The sequence below is a fragment of the Natrix helvetica genome, assembly GCF_964273705.1.
Source record: "Natrix helvetica genome assembly, chromosome: 2".
NCBI classification, from domain to species: domain Eukaryota; kingdom Metazoa; phylum Chordata; class Lepidosauria; order Squamata; family Natricidae; genus Natrix; species Natrix helvetica.
The window spans coordinates 32,293,614-32,318,481 of record NC_138552.1 but is presented as its reverse complement, the minus strand read 5'-3'; the positions used below and the strand labels follow the sequence as shown (position 1 = coordinate 32,318,481).

Below are 24,868 nucleotides of genomic sequence, written 5' to 3'. Positions count from 1 at the left end.
TGTCATTTTTCAAGTCTTCCTTTTCTTTTTTCCATTTTTAATTTCTATTGCTGTGGTTATTAATCCTGTGATTTTCTTCATTCTTTAATGCTGTTGTATGCATTTATATTGTAAGCCAGTATGATAAAAGAATCTAAATAAATAATAAAATATAAAATAATTGTAGTAAATTGCAGAAATTGAATGACTTGGCGAAGTGGGGGCTTCCTTTGGCTGCTTTCTCAAGCTCATTAATTTTTTTCTCTGCCCTAATCCAGAACATCAGCATACACATAAATTCTATCTGCTTTCCAGTTTCTGCCATGAAATACTGCAATGCAAATAGGGAATGAAATCTAGTGCAGTGTTTCTCCTAGCAGAATTGCTTCTGTCAGCAGATTCAGGAAGACAGCGAATCCCTTGCCCACCTTCTATAATCCTCCTTCTGCATTTTCAAATTTTATTCTTTGGATTACTCAAAGCTCCAATGCAGATTTATTTTCTTTGACATCTATATTTCCCTGGATATGGAGCTTTTTAAATATATATTTCCCAATTTTAAACTTGCCTGTATATAGTTTTCATCTTTCATCTTTCTTCAGACATCACTTTTTTACAAACTTTTGATTGAGGAATACCAAAAGTTAAGACACTTTTTAGACGTTAACATGCATGTCATATAGAAGTCAGTGAGAGTAGAAAACCCAAATCTGTTCCCCAGAGATTTATAGCTTTGATAATGTGTAGGGTCTTTGTTGCTCTCTGAGCTTGGTTGTTTTCTTGCAGATGTTTCATTACCAAACTAGGTAACATCATAAAAGCTAAAAGAGAGTGGGCTTTGTTCTCATTTTATATATTAGTGGATTGCCCTGTCAATGTTTATGGGAGTGATCTTGGTGGTTGCTTCATTAGGCTGCTGTTTACTGTTTGTTTGTGTGTGTTGACAGTTCCTTGATTGTGGTATTGTTCATTTCTTGATTCTTGGTCTGGTGTTATATTTCTGTTTATCTCGATATTGATTGCTGATGAGGAGGAATGTTGGTCGTTCTCCCCCTTTTTGGCTTTTTGATTGCCTCTTTTGAATGCTGTATAGATGTTGTTTATCTCTATGTGCATGTTGATGGTTGATTTGTTTCAGTGCCAGAATTCCAAGAATTCTCTAGCATTTTGGGACTTTGCTTGGTCTAGGTTAGTCACAGTTTCCCAATTGAAATTTATGGTTAAATCTGTTCATGTGCTATGAAATTAAGGAGTTTTCATCATGTCTTCGGACTGCTAGTTGGTGTGTCATTGATGCGTTCTGTCAGTCTTCTTCCAGTTTGTCCTATGTAATGGCTGTTACAGTCCTTACATTGTATGTTGTAGACTCCTGTTTTTTTCTTCTGAGACTGCTGGATGTTTTGGTTTACTTAGGCTGCTTTGGAGGACTTTAGTTATTTCATTACTATGGTGGTGCCATGTGGTTGTAATAGCCTGCTTATGTTTCTGAGTTTTTTTGATGTCTAGGCAATGTTATCCTTTTCACAGCTTACGCTTTATTGGGTTGAGTGATCAGGCATATTTTGCTGAAGTTGCGTGAGTATCCATTTTGTTGGAAGATGCTGTACAGATTTTGTTTTTCGGGGTTGCTCCAGTGTGTTTGTGCTTATATAAATAGTGTTCTTGCACAGCTACTCTTGTAGGAGGTTGAGTTGTTACTTTGGTAATGGAGCACTTGGTCAGTGTGGGTAGCTTTACAATAGACTTGTGTTTCTAATTTGCTATCACTGCCCTCTGCTGACAAGAATTTGATGACAGAATTCTTTTACATCACCTTTATTGACATACTGAAATGCTAAAGTTAGACCTTTTGCATTTTTATTTCTTTATTCTTTATTTTTATTTAACCTTCCAATTTCCAGGATGCCAACTCCATAATAACATTGGGTGACTTACAGTTAAAAATTAAAGAAAACAAAATATCAAGGGGGGGGGACAGGTAACCACAAACCAAAACCCCAAAAGTCAAGCAGGCAATACTCAACCAAGGGGCTTCCACCGCCATCACCCACATTCTAGTTCAGGGCAGGAGAAAACAATATCTTAAGCAGTTTATGAAGTTCAGAAGGTGGCAGCAGGGCAAATAAATGTTTTTGTTACAGTTGTGAAAATCAATAGATGTTAATTTTATGAGTGTCTTCTATGGCTTAATGATAGAATGAAAATCAGATTGATACACACACACACACACACACACACACACACAAACAATATAGAGTCTAGTCCAATTGGTAGGCTGTCTAGAAGGAATATGTCAAGGTTTATTCCCTTATGAGTAATTGAAATTCATTTCTGTGACTCAATAGGCTTCAGAAGTGCCAGTTCACAAGACCATTATTTCCAAAATGTGCTGACTCTTGATAATGAGGATTGCAGTGCAATTGACTTAGGAATAAATTCAGGAGTCCTGAAGTATATTGTTGTGATAGATAGGAGCTGTAACCAAGATTTTTTCTTTTGTATCAGTACTTTGCAAAGTCTAACAGCACAAGAATGTATACAATTGATCAAAATAATTTTGGAAAATGGAAAATTGATTTGGATGCTCTTTTTAAGTCCCCAGGATAGGTCCAGCTAATGTAATAATTCCAGTTGTGACCAAACATTCAGCTGTTGTGAAATGGACTGAGATACCTACGAAAGATTGCTTGGGTTTCCTTTTGGGATACAGAATTCACTACACAGAAGTCACAAACAGCATCGCTTGGGGTAATTTACGTCATTGCATGGACATAATTAATCAAAAGATTTATGATATACCCATTCTGTAAACAAATGTGTTATTTAAAATGGAAATTATTGAAGAAATTATGCCTTGTGTTTAGCATTATTGAAGTTTCCCTTCACCTGAATGATTTTTTTTTAATTAAGGAAGAAGAAGAGGGTTAATTAAATCCCAATATAAATTGCTCCATAACGTCAGCATTTTATAAACCTCAGAGCCTTCAAAGTGCTTTAAGGCGTATTTGTCAGGTCTGTTGAGGACAATCCTGTAATGTAGACCTCTTGCTGAAGGCCTTTTGCTCATGTCAGATCAGAAGCAAAAGTTAAACTGAGAATTCCCAAATGTTCATTTGTCATGTTAGGGAAAGCTTAGTTAAACAGGATTAGTCCATCCCATAACTTTATAAAGTAGGATCAGCACAAGACACTGGAACTTGGAAGACATTTTTATGGATGTGTCAAGGAGTTGGATGCATTGTTGAAAATATTGGGCATCACTTGTAAATATTCTCTACATCCTCTAAATTTTCTCACGATAAAATACAAAAATTATATAAGGACCTGAAGACCTAAGGAAATATTCTATCAGCTTTTCCCAAGCTAATATCCCCAGCTGTGTTGGAATGCAATAATTGAATTAATGCCTCAAAGGCCCCAGTAGAAAATAATGTTGTTTATTATTTTATATAATAATACATGTATAAATATATGTAATGTATATAATGTTATATATATATGTAGAGGAAATTTTAAATGCGATGGGTTGGAAAGGAATGAGGAAAACGTAGAACTCCAGATCATGTTCCAGAAACAAATCAGATGTCCCCACATGAAAAAAAGTGTATTGAATGTTGTTACAAAACTTTACTTTCAAAAGTAATATCTGTGAATACTTCTTTGCATGAAGATTATATATATATATATATATATATATATATATATATATATATATATATATATATATATATATATATATATATATAATAAAAATAAACCCTCCCCCAAAATATTGCAACACAGCAGCAGCCATGAGGTGACCATGCTCGCCGCCTCCTGCACCTCAAAAATAATAAGACCTCCCCGAAAATAAGGCTAAATGCTTATTTTGGGGGTCAAAGGAGAATAAGACCCTGTTTTATTTTCAGGGAAATGCGGTATATAATTATACACGTACATACATATTCCTATTCATATATATATGAATCTTTACATATATATTGTCATATACTGCATTCATTCAACAAATAATGCATTCAGTTTGGGTCCCACGATGTAGAAAAGATGTGGAGACTCTAGAAAGAGTGCAGAGAAGAGCAACAAAGATGATTAGGGGACTGGAGACTAAAACATATAAAGAACAGTTGCAGGAACTGGGTATGTCTAGTTTAATGAAAAGAAGGACTAGGGGAGACATGATAGCAGTCTTCCAATATCTTAGGGGTTGCCACAAAGAAGAGGGAGTTAAACTATTCTCCAAGCACCTTTCCAAGGAACAAGAAGCAATGGAAACTAATCAAGGAGAGAAGCAACTTAGAACTGAGGAGAAACTTCCTGACATTTAGAACAATTAATCAATGGAACAGCTTTCCTCCAGAAGTTGTGAATGCCCCAACACTGGAAGTCTTTAAGATGTTGGATAGCCATTTGTCTGGAATAGTATAGGTTTTCTTGCCTAGGCAGGGGGTTGGACTAGAAGACTTCCAAGGTCCCTTCCAACTCTGCTATTGTATCGTATTGTGTGTGTGTATATACAACTGCCTAATATGTAATACAGCCCTGGTTCGAATCCCAATAAGGGTATGGCTAGCTGATGAGAGCTAAATAGCTTGAAATAGATCTATACTAGTCTCCCTTTATTTATTTATCAGCACAAATACAACACAAATATAAAAAGGCAACATTAAAAATAAAAAAATGGTTTTCTGCCTGGATGGTCTTCTGTAATGAGTTGAATGACAGAAAGGGGGAGTAGTGAGCTCCCTCCCATATTTGGGCATATCAGGGGTTGTAACACAAATACATACCTATTTCCCTGGCTCAGCTGATAAGGAGGAGAGCCTGTGGCTTAGTGGCTAATACAACTACCTAATATGTAATACAGCCCTGGTTCGAATCCCAGTAAGGGTATGGCTAGCTGATGAGAGCTAAATAGCTTGAAATAGATCTATACTAGTCTCCCTTTATTTATTTATCAGCACAAATACAACATATATATATACATATACATATACATACATACATACATACATACATATATATACTAGTCTCCCTTTATTTATTTATCAGTACAAATACAACATATACAACAAAACCAGCATACCTACACCCGTGAAAATCTACGAAAACATATATGTGTGTGTGTGTGTGTGTGTGTGTGTGTGTGTGTGTGTGTATATATATCTATATCTATCTATATCTATCTATATCTATCTATATCTATCTATATCTATCTATCTATATCTATATCTATATCTCTATCTCTATCTCTATCTCTATCTCTATCTCTATCTCTATCTCTATCTCTATCTCTATATATATATATATATATATATATATATATATATATATATATATATATATATATATATATATATATATATATATATATATATATAATTTGTTTTCGTAGATTTTCACGGGTGTAGGTATGCTGGTTTTGTTGTATTCGGGTCTTTTCCCGTGTAAGATTGAGATTGTCTTTGCAACGTTTCAGCGAGATCGCACTCGCCATCTTGAGGCACTTTAAGACCACAGCCTGAAGATGACGAGTGCAATCTCACTGAAACGTTGCAAAGACAATCTCAATCTTAACTCATACAGTATTAGGCTCCTAATTTTTAAAGTTTCCTATAAAAGAGAGAGAGAAAAGGAAAGTCAGCAGGCATGTATCACATCTATGCATTTTGATTTTGGAGGCAGCAGTGAGCACTGTTCATAATGACCCACATGCTGCAAATGCTTTACTTTTCTGAAATAATATGAATCTTTTACTCAACTTCGATAAAATATTTAAGTGAAAAAATGCTTTTAACTTCAAACACTGGAGAAAAAGATACTTAGAATCCATATACTGCAAGATATTCTCCTACAGAGCAGCATGATTAAATGTCAAAGAAGGGATTTGAAGTCTTTTCAGAAAGTAAGACATCATAGTTTAAATGCAGAAGAGCTGGTTCCTTTAACTCTCCTTCATCTTTTTCTTTTATAAAGAAACCGGTTGTGAAATTAAAAGAACCCAGAGAGAGGAAAGATCCAAAGAGAAAAGAGAAGCAGCTGAGAGTTGGACAGGGTAAAAGGGGGAGAAAGAAGGGAAAGTAATAAATATACCTAAACTAGAATTTAAAAAGAGACCTTAAGAGTGTCTTGCAGTCAGCTAAGAAATAATGGTATAGTTAGTACGTAAAGCACAGTGAAGTTCTGTTGATGGTCCTCTTTAAATAGAATCCACATATATTGACTGCTCATATCATGTTACAGGTAGCCCTTGTTTAATTATACTAATTGGTAAAGACTATTGTTAAATGATACAATCACGTCAGAACAGTCATATGACCACCATGCTGCTTAGTGACAGTACTTCTTGTTGTCATAGTTAAGTAACCTCTAATGATCACAACTTCTTAAGTGACAACCTCTAATGATCACAACTTCTAACTTCTTGGCAGCTTCCCCATTAACTTTACTTGTGAGAGCCAGCTTGGAAAGTCACAAATCTTAATTACTTTATTATTCATTATTATTATTCGTATTTATAGACCGCCCCCTCTCCCGAAAGGGACTCGGGGCGGTGTACAGTCACTAAAATGTGTTATAAAATACATACATGAAACAGTTAAATAATTAAATACGTAGGTGGAGGAGGTTGCAAGACTGTATATAGAATAATAAATATAGTACATTAAAAACTCTAATAACCCAGGAGTTAAAATATTACCCAAAATTACCCATTAAAATATATCCACCGGGAGGTAAAAACTAAGAATGTGCCAGGCCAGCTAATCGAAACAGGTGAGTCTTTAATTTTTGACGGAAGGAACGGAAGTCAGTGGTAGTTCTAATGTCGGGGGGGAGGTCATTCCAGAGGGTTGGGCCCATCACAGAGAAGGTCCTACCCCTAGGCGTCGCCCGCTGGCACTGCCTGGTGGACGGCACCAGTAGTAGTCCCTCCTTGTGAGAGCGGATTGGTCGTAGGGATGTGTGCGGGAGGATACGATCTTGACTGTAGGAACACTGCAACCACAGTGTATGAGGTTTGGTCATAATTGCCATCATTCATCATTCAAATTTGAGTGGTTGCTGAATGGGTAGTCATTAAACAAGGACTATCTGTATTGCTAGGCAACGTTTGAATTGTTCAAGATCATTTGATTCTATGTGTAAGTGGGTATAATAGCTTCTATACTATATATATAGAAAGGTGTCGTGCTATCAGGTAAAATATATTAAGAGAAGAGACAAGGACAATCACTGATCAAACTTCAAGAGAAGAATTCTCCGTTTATCATTTGAGGAAAGCATCACTGGGAACTTAGAACAGTGTTGAATGAATTCGGGGAGTTGAAGTCCACCCATCTTAAAAGTTGCCAAGATTGAAAAACACTGGCTTAGAAGATATTTATCTATCACCCAAATACACTGAGAATGAATTCTTCCTCTCCTGGGATAGGCACAGCAACTATTCTTCGTAACATCTTCCCTTCCCTTCCATTACAGCCCTTACTCTCAATTCTTCAATGAAACAGCACCACTTGACTGATCTTAAGGCAAATACCCATTATACAGTCCACATCTCTGGCATCACTAGAAAGGGAGAAGGAGCTCAAAGCTTGCCGCAGGATTTTACTACGCTGAAATATGGTATTTTGAAATATTATTATTATGCATTTACTTATTATTACTTTTAATCTGTATTCTACTCTTTCACATTAATGTTACACAGCGGTGCATCTAGTCAAATTAAGACTATCCACAGGACCAGGTTGTATTCCACATTGACCCAGCATTGATGGCCAACCTTTTCAGTGCCAAAAATGGGCACAACTCTCCCTCCTAACCAGCTACTGGGCCATAAATAACTGCATGTTAGATCCTTGATAGAGAAAACAGTTATCTTACTTACCAGTAGAACATTTTTTTTTACCAAAAAGGCTAATTCCCTAGAGCAGTGTTTGTTTCTCAATTTTTCTGTTGCTTATTTCTTCTTAGATCAAGGAGAATTTGAAGGAATGGTTGTTGGCCTCTGTCTTGGCCTCATAATAATTCCAGCTATTGCTATCACAATTTGTTCCTCAGTACTGAAACGGTAATTATATTTTCATGATCTAGAAATATTTTAATTGCTTTGTGTGTTTTTATTCAAATTGTGGCAACAAGCAAACAAAAGCCACGGAAGTCAAAAGTGGTGCAAAATTTTTAAAATCATGAACAAAACAAAAATAGGGTTCTGCTCACTTCCTCTATGGACTCACCATTACCTTGTTGTCTAGCTCTACAAAAGTTAAGAATTAAAGTAACATTATTAACAGAATAAAGGACTTGGAAGGGAACTTGGAGGTCTTCTAGCCCAGGGGACTCCAACCTTGGCAACTTTAAGACTCGTAGACTTCAATTCCCAGGAATTCTGGGAGTTGAAGTCCACAAGTCTTAAAGTTGCCACGGTTGGAGACCCCTGTTCTAGCCCAATCCCAATCTCCAAGCAGGAGACCCTATATCATTTTCAACAAATGGTTGTCCAATCTCTTCTTAAAAATCTCTGATGTTGGAGCACCCACAACTTCTGAAGGCAAGCAATTCCACTGGTTGATTTTTCTTACTGTCAGGAAGTTTCTCCTCAGTTATAGGTTGTTTCTCTCCTTGTTCAGTTTCAGATTGTTCATTGCTTCGTTTTGCCTTCTGGTGCTTTGGAGAATAGCTTGTCTCCCTCTTCTTTGAACACTGCTATCATGTCACCCCTAGTTCTTCTTTTCACTAGACTAGACATACCCAATTCCTGGAAACATTTAGCTTTCAGCTCTCCTCCCCCCTCCCCCCCAATCATCTTTGTTGCTCTTTTCTGCACTCTTTCCAGAGTCTCAACTTTTTTTTAATATTGTGGTGACCAAAATTGGATGCAGTATTCCAAGTGTGGTCTTAGCAAGGCATTATAAATCGGTAGTATCACATCTCGTGATCTTGATTCTATCCCTTGGTTAACCTTCATCTGGGAATAAGCACTCATGGGTGTTAGGAGGCATATGCAGAAGCAAGTGCAATACAATAAGTAGGGTAGAGAAAAACCATTGCAAATGAACTGGTTCTAAAATCACGTGAAATCATTTTCCCCCTTTTCTTCTTCCCCTTCTGCATTTGCTTTGCGATTTCCCATTCAGAATGATGAGAAAAGCAGTAAGGATAACAGCATGTATATTTTTTCCTTATTGAGGTCCTGCTAGGACAAGGGTGTGGGTTTTTGATCCAGTATATTTAAGCTTCTACCACCTCAATACATTTTGGGAGTTCTTCTCTTTGCACCCAGCATGCCAGCAAAAATAAGGACAAAGGCGTTGATTGTGTTCCACAAGAAAGCTTGCAAAGCTACATCAAGTTCTTTACTGGCAGATTACAATCTTGTTTCTCAGAAACCATGGAATGCAGAGTTTCCATAACCAGAAACGATAGTTTGTTGAGTACTTTCAGTTTAAAAGAGAATATAGACCAATAAAATGTAAAACTATTTTAACTCCTTGAATTATAAGCGTTTTAATAAAACAGAAAATTGTTGTCAAGGGTTTGATGATCAGGACACGTTGATTAGCACAGGCAAATAGGAAAAGCATTATGAGTAGGATGGCATTTGCTGGTAAGAAAATGCTGCGTAAAAAAGAAAGAATCAAACAATAATTTTAAAAATGAATGTTTGGTAATAAATATACTAATACATAAATCTCGCAATCCTGACGATTATGAGCTCCCATACTTTTGCTATGTGTGTGATGGATTATGCAGGGGAAAAAACGTATATGCTTAAATAATGTATTTCATGCAATTTTAGGTAGGAGTTACTTTTACATACTGCACCAAATTGCACAAGTTGATATTTACAGCATGTAAATTGAACCTGCTAGTTGAGTTTTTCTGATAAGCCCACTCCAAATGCTTTAGCCAAAAGGTTGTTTCTGCCAGGTGCTCAGCTATCTCTCCCGTTAACACTGAATTCATTATGAAACTTGCAGGATTAGCTTTTCAAGAACTAAACATAATTTTCATGTTTTCAACAAAATTTGGACTTTCAGATCAAGAAAATCATGCTGGCCACCTGTCCCAAATCCAAGAGATAGCAGTGCTATGCAAGTTGCAGAAAGAACCTTTCCAGTGGTATGATTCTTTTAAGCATTTTTGCACCATTTAAGACTGTGGACTTATCTCCATTATTAAATAGTATAGCATAACTGTTTATGCATAGAATGCCTTTCCACTGTTGTGTTTAAATCAATATACTGTTGGGATTTTGCTGTCCGCACTGTCATCTTTTATAGATCTAGAACAGGTGTGTCAAACTCAAGGCCCAGGGCCTGGATCTGGTCTGCGGGATGCTTAGATCTTGCCTGTGGGGCCACCCTGGAAACAGCGAAGGACAGGCCCATGGTGCCTCTGCCAGTGAAAACGAGCTCGGGAGCTCCGTTTTTGCTGGCAGAGGGTCATTGCAGCTGAAAATGGAGCTTGGAAATCCATTTTCGCTGGTAGAGCTCTTAGGCCACTACACATGCCCCCGACACGAGTGACGTCAAGCTGGCCATACCCAGCCTGGCCATGCCCACCCCGGTCCCCTGAGGTCAAACACAACCTGATGTGGCCCTCAATGAATTTGAGTTTGACATCCCTGGTCTAGAATAACCCTGAGCAGATCAATGAGGATAATTGTTTTGTTATTTTTAAGAAAGCTCTGTTTGAGTTCCATTGATAGATCATCTCATTTTCAAATGTATATGTGTAAAGTTAGATTAAATAATTAAGGTTTAACCAAGTTAATTCTCTGTCTGAACAGAATACCATACTATTTTAAACTCAACTTACATTTCTTAATTCTGTGTACTATCTTCTATATACAATACATTTCCAAATAAACTAGGAAATGGCTGGAAATTAAGGAAAGAAAAAGAAAGAAAATGCTACTGAAACTTCAAGAGAGAGATACAATAACAATAGCACTTAGACTTATCTACCACTTCACAGTGCTTTACAGCATTCTCTAAGTGGTTTACAGCCTATTGCCCCCAACAATCTGGGTCCTCATTTTACCAACTTCGGAAGGATAAAAGGTTGAGTCAACCTTGCGATGGTGAGGATCGAACCCCTGGCAGTCAGCAGAATTAGCCTGCAATACTGCAGTCTAATTACTGTGCCACCACAACTCTTGTAATAACAAATAGGGCAATACAAAAAGTTTTCCATCAGTATTACCATACTATAATTTGTATAAAAAATATCCCCGTGTAGAAAATAGATGGATATTTTTTAAAATATTAGAGAAACAGATTGTGATTAGTACTATAACAGTGAAAGAGATTTCCTATTTTTAAAAAAGATTAAACTGGAGAAAGAAATAGTTGTCAACCATATGAATCTACCACTTTTGAGTAAATTGATCTCTACTCTCCAATTGCTAACCAACATAGCTAATGGGTATGTTGGCTAGGAATGTCGTGCCCTGCAGTCCAGCACAACTGGAGGTTATTAGGTCCGACACCTTGCAGTGTCATACCATGATTAATTAATCATAGTAAAAGTATTTTTTTCAATTTGTTTATTAATTTTGCTTTAAGAATGAATAGCTTTAACTCTGATATTGCCGTAAGAAATTAAGGCTGTGTTTGCACAATATTTACCCGTGGTTAATTTAACTCTTATGCTCAATTAGCCCAATGTTTGGGCCCTGCACAGGATAGAATTACCCACATGGACTGCTAAGGTTGTCTGGTTTGTGGCTTAATATGTTGTTTGAATACAGTGACAACTTATTTTCCCCCCACTTCATTGTATATACAGGCTCTCCTGAAACCCAGCTTACAACCATTGCTTCCTTCAGCACCACTGAACGAAGCCGATAAGCTTTATGTGATAAAGGATGATTTGGAGGTATTTCTTCCAACAAGTCCAGCAACTGGGAGAGTTTCCACAGAGTATTCTGAAGCAGTGGCAAGGGGAAAGGAAGAGACACTTCCCAAGCCTCATAACAGAGTCAATGCCAGTGAGAAGGTGAAGGTAGGCCTTCACCTGGATTATGTTGGTATGGAATTCAGTCACAAAGCCATGCAACAGCTTTCAGAGAATCTGCCTACGAAAACGGTCCATCTCTAACAGTTGTCCAAAAACTCAGGAAGCAAAGAAGAATCACCGGTATGTTGCTGTTCTTGAGATCCTATGAGGTAAAGCCAATGATGCTTCAGGTAGTAAGCCGATCCTCAGAAAGTATATCAAAATATGAGCAAAAGCCTTTACCACTAGATGAAGGAAATGTAATTAGAATTCATATTGGTATAAGCTGCAATTGTTTGATAGATTCTAATCAATCTTACTGAAATTATTTCATTATATTTCATGTCATTTGGAAGGATCTAATTATAATTACAAATATAGATGAGTTTAAGCTCCGCCATACAATTATATTAATTTCTACCATGGGAATTTAATTATTCTTAAGCCTAATGATTTTTACTTGAAGCAATTCAGCACTGTATTTCTAGAGGGATGTTGTGAGCTATTGAAGCCACCCCTCCCTACAGTTTAAAGGCATTGGCACCATCTTGGTCCATTCTTTGCATACTTTTTAATAATGTACATAATGCCCAATTTTTTTCACAATTCAGTTCTATTTGTAGCAATGTAGCCAAATACGTATTTTCAGATTGTGTTATTCAAGTTATCAAAACTTGAACAATTTCTTCAATTAACATAACAGTAGTCTAGAATAAAGGTTACATTGCTTTTGATCCCTATATTACCTTATATGAAGGTAAACAAATGCTAACAGAAATTATTATATCAAATCTCTATATTAATATTTTTGCAATGAACCATACTCTTTTTTTTAAGCTAAACTTACCAATTGTTTGTTCCTGAAGCTCTCTGGATACGAATAGAGTCACTTAGAAATTAATATTTACCAATCAAAAGAATTCATGCTATTTGGAAGTGGCTCAATAGCAGAGTGTGTGGTAAGGCAGTGGCAATTAAAATAAGCACAGTATCTTTCATGCTTTCCAGCTTAACTCCTCTTCCCCTTCATTGTGTTATGACTTTATCTTTGATGGCAGTGTGGAATAAGTTTCTTCTAAATTATTTACATTGCTAGAATTCTTGGAAGTGCAAGGTAAACCCCCAGCTTAATTGTTCTAACATGTTTCAAAGTCCTATAAAGATCTAAAACTATCTTCTATTCCCAGTGCCTTGTCAGCAACATTTAGCACAGTTAGCTTCTTTGGCACCTGTGCAGATAGCAGCTCTTTCCACACTTACAGAAGATGCTATGGCAGACAACAGGGTCATCATACCCAACCATTGTACAAGCCTTGCTATCTCCAAATCTGGCATTTCTGTATCTGACATTAAAGACAGATTATCTACAACCTCGATCTACACATTTGTGGTTATAATGCATGAGGTAGAAAGATGGGTTGTGTCCTTGCTAACAATTTTGTGGAAATTAAAAAAAAATCAATTTGAAAATTTGTTTTAAACTGATAGCGTTATACTGTGTTATACAAGACTTTGGTCATATTGAAATAAAATTGCAACTTTGGGGTTGAACAATTGTTCCCAGAGTTCTGTAAGGCAGTCTATGCAGTCTTCCTCTTCCTCTTCTTTGCTCTACATCAGTGTTTCTCAATCTTGGCAACTTGAAGATGTCCGGACTTCAACTCCCAGAATTCCCCAGCCAGCGAATGCTGGCTGGGGAATTCTGGGAGTTGAAGTCCGGACATCTTCAAGTTGCCAAGATTGAGAAACACTGCTCTACATCTTCATGTATCCACCCACCCCACCTTCCACAATTGCAATTTTAGTGTTCAAAATCTACGGGAGGAATCTGAGCTCTCAGGAAAACTGTAGAAGAAAAAAATCATGCAAACACTGGCTACAATATTCTTCAATTTGGTGCCATATTTTGCATAAGGAAATGTTTATGTATTCCTGTGGAACTACACAGAAACAAAACAAAAAGCGTCTCAATGATCTGATGCAATTTTAACAGGGATTTTATTGTAGACTCAAACGACTTTAACCTATTCAGCTACTACATTAACTAGTCTTAAATTGATCCTAATCAAACACTCACTAGGCCCACTGTAACCATCTCAGCCTCTGTTTGTAAATTAAAATGATACCAATATTTGGCAATATATGAAAAAAACTTGGAACATTACTTTACACTGAAGTTATAAACTTTTAATACATATCTCTTCTGTGCTCCATCTTTTTTACTTTGCTATATATGCCAACACAAACCAAAGTATCCATATAACAAAATGCAGCTATTGTAGTAAATGATAATAAACTTTCAGGCATTATTTTAAAAAGCAAATCAAAACTACTTCTCTCTAAAATACTAAAATTTATTAGTGATGGTACCAAAGATAGCAGGTATACAATCTTTGCTCTATGCTACTTACAAATCATAAATATGACAGCTGCTGTTGCAAGACACAATCTTTCACAGTCCTTCAAGAAGCATGAGGTTTGTCATTGCTTTATCGGAATAAGCTGTTTGCAAGCCAACTTTATGTGGCATAAACATCACAAAATTACTGTCCATACTTTACATGGTAAAGCATTCACTAAAGGTTTTTTGAAGAAAAAAAAAACTTTAGACTGTAACAAAAAACAAACAAAAACACCTTACCCAACAATGAGCTACTAAAACAGTGTCACAATCTAAGAGCCCTATTATCTTATAGCTTTCATTTTATCATAAATACTCACCTATCTGTCCGTAAACAGAAATATTGAGAACACAAACTGAAAGCTATATGACTATTTGGATTTTCATACTTTTTTCAGTGCTATAAGGCCATATGATTGTATTACATTGTATTCAAATAGTTCTTGATTTTACAGTACCACCCTTTGCTTTAAATTTTAAAATGCTGCAATGAGACTAGAACTAGTTGTTGTTTTTCTTTCAGAACTTTATCAAACAGAACAGAAATCTTAAATTATTTCTTTACTTGTGATAGAAAGTATAGAAATAACCTCTTACATTTAGCCCTTAATATACATGCTTTTAAAGGGAGCTTTCTAAGTTCCAGTCCTGTTGAGAAGTAAATTACTTCTTTTTAGCACTATTCAATTCCGTGTTTCAGTATATGATCTGAAAAATGTATGGATTAATTGGATAAAATGCTCATCTTTTTATGGTCCCTAAACAGCAATTAATCCGTATATTACCTAGGGTTGTTGGTTTTTTTACTTGAAATCAAGAGATCTTCAAATTATTTCAAATAACTAATGGTTGATATGACTGACATCTTTCAAATGCTTGCCTACTGGTGTGATAGAATCATCAAAAAGAGCAACTCAAACAGAGATTTTAAAAAAAAACCTCTACATTACTAGAAATCACTATTCTGTGTCAAAGGCACTAAAGCATCAGCTTGTGCTCTACATCTCCATTAAAAAGTAAAAATTCGTCTTTCTGTTTCTGTTCAATTTGCAAGTGACTAGGCACCCTGTAATACAACTCAAGACAAAGTCAGTTGTCTGGAATTACTACTTAGATGTGCTTATAATTGGAAGAATGGAACTCTAGTATAAACATGGAACTTCTTTTTAGAATCAGAACATTAGCATGCATTGATCAACTACTAATTAAGAGAAGAATTGTAGACTTACGTTGTGAAGTATGTTTTTAAAAATATAAAAAGAAAGTCACAAACAACAGAGGAAGAATCTTCACTTACCTTTGTGGGCATAAACACAAATGTAAAACTGTTAAGTTAAAACTTTTCATCACTTGTAATTTACAACATCAAAGGAAATATGTTTATTTCTGCACCATTTTCAAGCACATCATCAAAACATATCACATGGAGTTTAGTTTTAAAACCATAAGAAAAAACAAAATGTATCAATCTACAAATATTTTAACAACTTCCAAATGCATCCCTCTGGTAGCTTTTCAGGATAGTACAGACTGCAACCACCTAGTATTTTATGATCAATGAAATACATTTATTTTGGAAGATATGACCATTGCTGCTGGCTTTTGTCACAGCATATCCTATTGGTCAGTCCTGCTTCTTGTCAGTCCTCAAGCTGACCAAACCACCAAGACTGGAATAGCTGCTAGCAGAATTTGGTATGGCCAGTTGATTGCTTAATATTTTTTTATCCTCTTTTGATGTATTTTGGAGATCAGACAAAAGGTTTTGTATTTCTTTTGCAAAATGGGTCGAAGGTCCATTCAATATTCTACACATCTTCAATTTTAACTGATATCGTTTCTTCATTTGGTTGGCAGTTCCCATTCTGTTGTTGTTCAATCTCTGCTGCAATTGTTGTCTCTTCTTCCTCTGCTGCTTTATTGATTTCAGAATTTTGATTCTCTTTACTGAGATCTTTATCCTTTGTAAATAAAAAATATATATTTAAAAGGCAATAAATAAATAATACACAACAAATTTATCTAACTGATTTTTGAGGGCATGCATGATCCTTCTCATGCACACCAAAATTTGAATTTTAAAACTGTGTATAAAAAGGGGGGGAAATAATAATAATCTCCATGTAAACCATATGGAGCACCTGAGGAAGGGCTATTAACTTAAAAAATAAAAATTGAAACATCTGAAATAATTACTTATTTTTAAATGGCAACTTTTTAATGAAATTCATAATGCATTATATCCTTCTATTGATATTAGTATTGCAACAATTTGTTTCTTCTATGCCCATATTAATTATTAGCCAGCACCAATTAACTATCTCAACCTGCTGCACAGAATGTGAAATTATCTTCCACCAAATGAAAGAGTCATATCCTAGGATTCAGGAATCTTTTAAAAGCAACAGTTTTAAAAATATACATTTAGGGACTAAGGCAAGAGATACAATAAACCTGGCTTAAACTTAAGTTGTTATATTGTGTTTTTGTTGAGTTTATATTGATAACATTTCTTTTGCAATTTAGTTATTATATTAATTGGAGAACTGAAGAACTGAGCTAGAACTGAAGAAGCTTCTTGGATGAGAAACAAAACATTTGGGAAAAGCATCTTTGGGACAAAAAGAATAATCAATCTAAATGGAAAGGAGGGAACCCAAAAATGCACACAATTCATGATTACAAGGACCTGAAGAAACTAATAATTGGACACTATTATCCACTCCCACTTATCTCAGATCTACTAGATCAGTTAGTAAAAACATTTTTTACAAAACTAGACTTGAGAAGTGATTACAACTTCATTAGAATCAAAGAAGGGCATGAATATTTATCAGGCTTTGATACAAGGTATGGAAGATTTGAATACATAGTGATGTCTTTCAGCCTGGTTTCAAGTCTCATTCTGAAGTTTTTTCTATAGCTTCGTGAACATTTCTGCATATATTATTGTCTACTGGATGACCTCTTGGTTTATTCTGAAGATTCCTGCTTTCACGTTAACTCATTTGAGAAATATATTACAAAATTGCAACACAATAAATTCTTTGCTAAATTAGAAAAATGCACATTCAATCTGACTTGGGTTATAGAATATCCAGAGATGATTCAAATGGATCCAGCAAAGATGCAGTCTATTCTATTATGGTATCTCCACTCCCACTCCCTAGTAATGGAAAAGATTGCAATACTCTCTAGGCCAGCGATGGCTAACCTTTTCCAGACCAAGTGTCCAAAGCACACGCGCAAATGCGCACATGCCCGAACCGGGGGACTGTACTTCCATGCTCATTTGATTCAAGAGCATTCTGCCCAGCAAAGAGAAATTATGACATTTTCAATAAAGAGTAGTTTGCAGTAAAAAAAAACGCAGTTCAACAATAGGGGAGGACAGGAAAATAGGCGGGCACAATTTTCTTTCATGAACTGTTACATGACAACAATTCAGTAGGATACGGAGGAATACTTAAAATTCAATACAGGCTTCTAGGAGAATTTCGGTGACTGAAAACCCTCACTGAAATAAAGGATTATGTCTCCTCTTTCCGTCTACCAATTTTCTACCAGCCTACAGAGAATGGGTTTGAGAAATCTTTCCATTTATGTGTTAAGGGGTGCAGTTTTCGCTGCTAGAAGTGGAGTTAAATAATCCTATCTGGTTGATGGCTGCCACTAAAGAGGACTGGGAACTTGCCTGTCTATTCATTACAATAGATGATTGCTATTTAATGTAAGTCCTTCTTGTAGAAATACTACTTAAGATAGTTTATAACAGCGATGGCGAACCTTTTCTGGCTCGCGTGCCACAAGTGGGGGGAGCGCAGGAGGGTCGTGTGCGGGCATGCCACACCCATAAAGCAATGCGCAACCCCCAGTGCGCCCCCCATTTTTACATGCTTTTTTCGCCATCCCCATGCTCCAGAGGCTTTATAGGAGCCTGGGGAGAGCGAAAAGAGCCTCCCCCGCCCCCCCCCCCAGGACACCCTCTGGAGGCTTCAGGGATCGTCCGGAGGCTTCCCTGAAGCCTTCGGAAAGCTTAAAATGACCCTCCGTGCAAACCGGAAGTGACTTCCGGTTTGCTCAGAGTGTCATTGTAAGCTTTCCGAAGGCTTCAGGGAAGCCTCCGGACGATCCCTGAAGCCTCTGGAGGGCCTCCGGGGGGGGCAGGGTGGCTCTTTGCACCCTCCCCAGGCTCCTATAAAGCCTCTGGAGCCTTGGGAGGGCGAAAAATGGCTTTTAAAAATGGCGAACTAAGCTGGCCAGCGCGCGCATGTGCGCTGCCCAGCTGACAGGGCAGCGCCTCGCGTGCCCTGACAAATGGCTCCATGTGCCACCTGTGGTTTATAACATACATATATAAACCAGCGTGCCATCACTGGTTTATAACATACATATATTATTTGGTTTATTATTAACCTCAGAAAAATATTAGAAAATATGCTAAACTGATTAACTTCACCTTCTGCAATTAAGAATGATTGTCTTTCCTTTCTATTGGAAACAATATTCTACCATGCGAATCCTCCTGAAAAGGCCCCAAAGGAATAAAATTCAACACTGCAAATTTTGTCCCTCCATTCTAAACTATGTTTTTAAACAAATTTGGAATTTATAACTTGTTCTTGTCTGAAATTACTGAGGTATTTTGAAGATAATTTTTCAGTAATTAAATAAAATTTAGGAGGTATCAAAAGAACCAACAAAAGACAGCAGGCAATGAAGTCTTCCTAAAATATTCTACAATGATTGAATTGGCTTGATCAAAATAAGCTTACCTTCACAATTGCGGTTTTATCTGATTTCTCTTTGACCTCTTTGTCTTTACTACTCTTTTGCTTTGAGGTAGACCTCTCCCTCTCTCTTCTTCGATCATTACTTAGATCTTTCTCCTTCTCTGTCTTTCTGTCTTTTTTGCTTCTGTTTTGGAAAAAATATTATAGACACTGATGTAATTAGGATGGTTCATTTCATGCTTACAGAATTCATTAAAGAACGATTAGCAAAGTCACACATCCTCAAACAATACTGAATTCATGACAAGTAACATTGGAACAAAGTCATAGTACTAAATATATTTAATGACAGGAAACATAAAATTTATTTTAGCAGTTTCTTCTAAATACTTACCAGTAAAAACATGGGCAAGATTTTAGATTTTATTCAAGATACCTGAATAAAAATAATAATCTCAAAATTGGAACATAAAGAACCTCCTAGTTAAGACTAAATAAATATTTGTATTAAATAATTTATGTTACTTAACAAAGAATATCTAGCAATAGAAAAATATTTTACACATCAAATTTAGCATTTTTTTAAAAAAATGTACCACAATTCTTTCCCAAATGAAATTATTCAAGTCATCTTAAAGTTTATTTATTTATTTATCTGGAAGATTTTTATGGCTGGCCATCTTAAACATCTATGGGCAGCTTACAACAGCAGTAAAAATCAGTATCTATGAAGTGCATCCATCGAACTAAAAAATCCTGCACCTTAATAATCCTTTTAGGATGCAGTGCAGCAAGCTCTGATAGCGACAATTAGGCTAAAGGCTGCCTCAAGGTCAAATATGTTTCCTCTGCAGTCTTTAAAGAACTGGTTTATCACTGCCTTTTTTTCTAAGATGTTTTTTCAACTTCTAGTCAGACAACTGCTACTAAAAATTATTTTTAAAATGAATTCTGCATTTCAAAGGAACAATAATGGTTTGAGATTTATATTATAAACAAACTGTCAAAGTTTGGAGACTACACACACACACACACGTAAATTATTTAGAATGTCCTAAAAAGAAAAAAACTTGAATATAATTATCAATCAAAAGAAAAAAAGCCAGACATATGTTTTCTGTTTCTTTCTTCATTCGGTGTTTCTTTGCATTAATCTGCTTGCTGTTAATGAGAGGCACGTACTGCAGAATAATCTGAACAGTACAAAAACTCTGTGTGATAAATCTATGCACCTACCTCCTTGGAGATGGAGACCGAGATGATTTCCTTTTTGTGATTTTGGATGATCTGGGAGACTTTGAAGGACTTCGGCTCTTCCTCTTCCTTCGATCTCTGTAAGATCCATTAATCAAAAATTGGAAGTCCACTGGGTATTATTAATTTAATTAACCTCAGGTTGCTCTGTCATGTAGATCCTAAATTGCAGTCAACCTCAACTATAAAGTTATCTCAGTGCACATTTTGATTGAAAAGCAACAACTGCAGTTTTTATCCGTACCAGAGAAAAACAAAGACCCTTCTATAAGCTGCTGTGGGTGCTCATTCATACCTTGCTAAACCATAATTTGGCATAATAGCTCTGTAAATACAATTCATACAAAAATGCATTAAAACCTAACATAAGGCCAGTTAATTTAAAAGAAACCTGATATGGTATGCTTTGAAGAACAAAACACTTGCAATGCAACAGAGTTTATTTAGTTTTACTCATTTGATGAGTAACCAAATATATATAAGGCTGTGTGTGGACGTTTATTGCATGATACACGAACTTCATGTAAATATCAAGACAAGGCAAGAGATTTGCACAAGAAAAATCTTGTCTAGAAGCACCAAACGTTTCTCTCTGGAATCCTTCATTATTTACCAGATAAAAGTCTATGGTAATCGATTCATAATGTGGTCCTAATTTGATCCCTTCAGAAATATGCAACATGTATCAAATAAGACTCATCACTGTTTTAGTATGCACTAATGCACACTAAATGTACTATTTATTTACTATAATTTCAATTTTTTAAAAAATGAATCAAGGAACTTTGAAAAAAATCAAACCTGCTAGAACTACGTGATCTTCTTGAAGAACTATAGCTTCTAGGGGGTGTTTTCGATCTCTTCTCCTTTTTCTTTTTTTCATCTCTTTCTCTGTCTCTGTCTCGATCTCTTTCTTTGTCTTTTGCTTTTGCTTTCTCCCCTTCTTTATCTCTTTCATGGTCCTTTTCTCCTTCCTTTCCTTTCTCTTTGTCTTCCTCCTTTTCTCTGATATGTTCTTTGTCATCCTTCTCTTTGTCTCCTTCTATCTCTCTTTCCTTTTCCTTTTCTTTGTCCAAATCTTCCCTTTTGTCTTTTTCCATATCTGATGCTTTCTCCTTGTCTTTTTCTTTTTCTTTCTCCTTCTCCTTGTCTTTTTCTCGCTCCTTATCCCTATCTTTCATTCGGTCCTTCTCTCTATCCTTGGTCTTCTCCTTCTCCTTCTCCCTCTCTCTCCCTCTCTCCTTTTCTCTGCCTCTATCTTTTTCCCTGCCCCTATCCTTTTCTCGAACTCTATCCTTCTCTTTTTCTTTATCTCTGTCTCTCTCTTTAATCTTTTCCTTTTCTCGAATCCTCTCTTTGCTTTCTTTCCTCTTCTCTCTGAGAAAAGAAAATATTTATTAATTCAGCTTACCTAACATTCAATGTAAGAGAGCACAAGTCAAGTAAACTCAATTCCCAAAACTGTCCTTTAACGGGATGCACCGATTACTGATGGCAGAAAAATTACAAAATAGCATCTAGCAGAGAGATAGAAAAATCAGTAAATGAAAATGATATTATGCTAACTGCTCTATCCTCATGCCATTTGTGGTAACAGTTAAATATACAATTGGATAATATGCAATTATAATTCTATAGAAAGACATACTATTAAATTTAACTTTTATGATTACTCCTAAGCCTCTTAGTGTTTGGTGATAATATCAAAACTATGTAATAGCATTAATTATAGGAATCTCACCGAGGAGGAGAGCTGCTTCTTGATCTTCGGCGTTCTTTAGACTTGGAACGCTTTTTGAGTGGACTTTTGGATCTGCGTCTGTCCTTTTGACTAGAGCGTGATCTACCACGGGATCTACTCCTGTAGCAAGTAATTGTAGAGGCTAAATGCTATAAATTATACTGGTTCTCTTCCTATGTTGCCTGCATTATTGTGCTTTTTTTAAAAAAAGATTAGAACATTCACAAATTACTAAACAACATGAAAAGCCAAACAATATGTTCCAAAGCTAACTTCAAAGCAAAAGGCAAGTGAAATGTAGTTATTTTATGAATTATGATGACAAATTATGATAATCTTAGAATTTATCAGTTTACAAAAAGGGCTATAAAAATTCTTCCAAAAATACAACATTTACAGCCAGTTCAAAGCATTTGAATTTAGCATTAATTATACATTGTAACACCCCTATGTTTCCCATTTTGGGAAGGGGAAGGGCAAGGCAACAGAAATTAACCTGCGAAGCTTATTTGTATGCAATAAAATTATGCCAATTTTAGCAATAATCCTTACAGGTAGGCTTGGGGAGAACCTAGGCTGCCTATTTCATCACAGGAGAAAGTTCAATCATAAGAGCAAGAATGTGGATTCACAGATAAGGAAATACATTTACTCATTAATACTTTATGTTTTTGGAAAGGTCTTAAAATTTCTGTACATATTATTGGATGTAAAAAAATGGCTGAAGATAAATATGAATATTAAATATGTGACACTTTCTTGGGATGAATGCTAGGGATCAAGACATATATTTTTCATAACAATATTTCTAACAATAGTATAATGGAAGCATTTTGGTATACTCATACACAACTTCCTCATAATGTATCATTATGTTTGTAAAGTCTACGTCTAAAGAATTCTTCAATTTAAAAAAGCATTATATTTTATTATTACTTCACAGGTTGTTTAGCCATTTTACTTTTCAATCTTGAGACACTTTTTATTTTTATACTGTTTTTATTTTCTGTAGTATGTATCACCATTATTATACTATACAATGCACTACAATAAAATACTGATGCACAAAGAAGGCTCAATCTCATCTTGATCCTCCTTGGTAGAATCTCCCTCCTAACTTAACCAAAAACTGAAAGTCCCATTTCTCATCTAAATCAGTGCATTTTTATTTGACTTTTAAACCTGACTGACTTTGTAGAAATAATTTGTGTGTGTATGTGTGCGCACAGTCTTAGCACATTGGCAAGCAACAATCAAGGAATTCTAATCTGAATAAGACCAAAATTCAGATTATAGTATTCAGAATACTATAATGATGTCTAAGAAGGACTGCAAGCTTATCACCCATTGTGATAAACCAGGATTCTTTGAAATTTTATTCTTGGCCACCATTAAGCTTAACTTAGCCACAAATTAAGAGAAAGTTAATATATTTGCCTTGCATGTGAAAATATTAAATTTCACATGCAAATATAATTTAGGTACCACCTCAGGGCCACATGAAGATCTGAAAATTCATGCCATAATTTAATAGCTTCTTAAACTGAACAAAATGATCTCAAAACACAGGTTCAGCTATATCACAGCAATTCCTGTAACCCTTGCTGACTAAATCTTTTGGGTTCCATGGACCGCAGCAGAAGTGGCGGCAGCTGAGGATGTTTTCATGTGTGCAACCCAATCCCACACATGCACAAATAAAGTTTTATGTGCTCGCCCACCGTTTGTGCGGCCCAGTTCCCATCGACCTACGGCTGGGAATTGGAGACACCTGCCTTAGCTGACATGGGAGAAATTCACTATAGATCTCAGAGAAGTAGAAGACTTACCTGAGTTTTGAGTGTGATCTTTTCCTTCGAGATTTTGAACTAGATCTGGATTCTGAACGTGAATGGGAACGCGATCGACCATCTTTTCTTTCACTGCTCTTTCCAGACTCTGAGAGAAAAAACGACTTTGCAGTGTAAGCTCAGAATATTTAAAGATCCCAGCTAACAATCTGGCACAAGTGGAATGTACCACATATATTGCAAGGGGCCTACTCTCTGCACATCTTCCTTCTTTGCAAAAATCCTTCAGAAACATCCAAGAAAGTCATTGCATATATTCGTTGAGTGCAGCCATCCTGCAGCAGTACACATAAACCAGATAATTATAAACAGCTAGCTAAATAAGGAATGGGATTTGTTGCTGCCACAATGCACAAGATTAAAACATGTTTGGTAAAATTGATTTCAGACAGAAAATACACAAAATCTGATAGAATTTTGAAAAGATATGCAGAAATGCACATGAATAGCACTGGAATTTTATTGTCAAAGCATTGCTATAATTAAATAGTTAAGCCTCAAATCTTTAAGAACATAATGGATCAACCTATAAGAAAGGCAATAATTCTAGAACCAGTCAAGAAAATAAAATTTTGTTCATCCAGTTTTTATAATAACCTGAAATGAAATGATAGACTGATTCATAATACGTGTCCTTTAATATTCTACAAACTTAGTTAAATGGGTATGGTGCTTAAGGTCATATTTTTTTACATTGTTTATTGAAAAGGGACTGACTAGATGTTAGCCACATCAAGAAAAACTACCAAGATAATCTGTATTATGTTTTCTTTCATTTTTAATGGTAATCACATTTCATTCAAATAAGGAAAACAAGAATGCTAAAGTTCAGAATTTCTTTTTCTTAAGAAAATTTTATGGTCTGATATTTGTTTCTCACATAATCTGCCAACTACTTCAGTAACTTTCATTA

At 35.8% G+C, this 24,868-nt stretch overlaps 2 protein-coding genes across 4 annotated transcripts in view; one reads left to right on the top strand and one right to left on the bottom strand.

Moving 5' to 3' along the window:
- The window catches only part of LOC309385897 (interleukin-6 receptor subunit beta-like), a gene marked incomplete at its 5' end in the record, with an annotated part of 38,806 nt that extends 25,243 nt beyond the window's left edge, over positions 1-13,563 (top strand). Inside the window, 5 exons of the mRNA XM_081940702.1 lie at positions 2,575-2,727; positions 7,456-7,599; positions 7,948-8,044; positions 10,014-10,095; positions 11,767-13,563. Of these exons, the coding sequence (XP_081796828.1) occupies positions 2,575-2,727; positions 7,456-7,599; positions 7,948-8,044; positions 10,014-10,095; positions 11,767-12,078 (788 nt within the window). The 3' untranslated portion in view covers positions 12,079-13,563. The remainder of the gene's footprint in view (positions 1-2,574; positions 2,728-7,455; positions 7,600-7,947; positions 8,045-10,013; positions 10,096-11,766) is intronic.
- A 394-nt stretch (positions 13,564-13,957) lies between these two features.
- Positions 13,958-24,868, bottom strand: part of SREK1 (splicing regulatory glutamic acid and lysine rich protein 1) — a 35,327-nt gene continuing 24,416 nt past the window's right edge. For 2 of the 3 annotated variants that reach the window (XM_081942606.1, XM_081942607.1), the window contains exons 7-12: positions 23,935-24,043; positions 22,106-22,225; positions 21,166-21,741; positions 20,347-20,442; positions 19,153-19,294; positions 13,958-16,338 (exon numbers count right to left, since the gene is read on the bottom strand). In XM_081942606.1, the coding sequence (XP_081798732.1) occupies positions 16,186-16,338; positions 19,153-19,294; positions 20,347-20,442; positions 21,166-21,741; positions 22,106-22,225; positions 23,935-24,043 (1,196 nt within the window). In that variant the 3' untranslated portion in view covers positions 13,958-16,185. Of the gene's footprint in view, positions 16,339-19,152; positions 19,295-20,342; positions 20,443-21,165; positions 21,742-22,105; positions 22,226-23,934; positions 24,044-24,868 lie in introns of those variants that run through there. The other variant, XM_081942608.1, reaches the window with a different exon arrangement.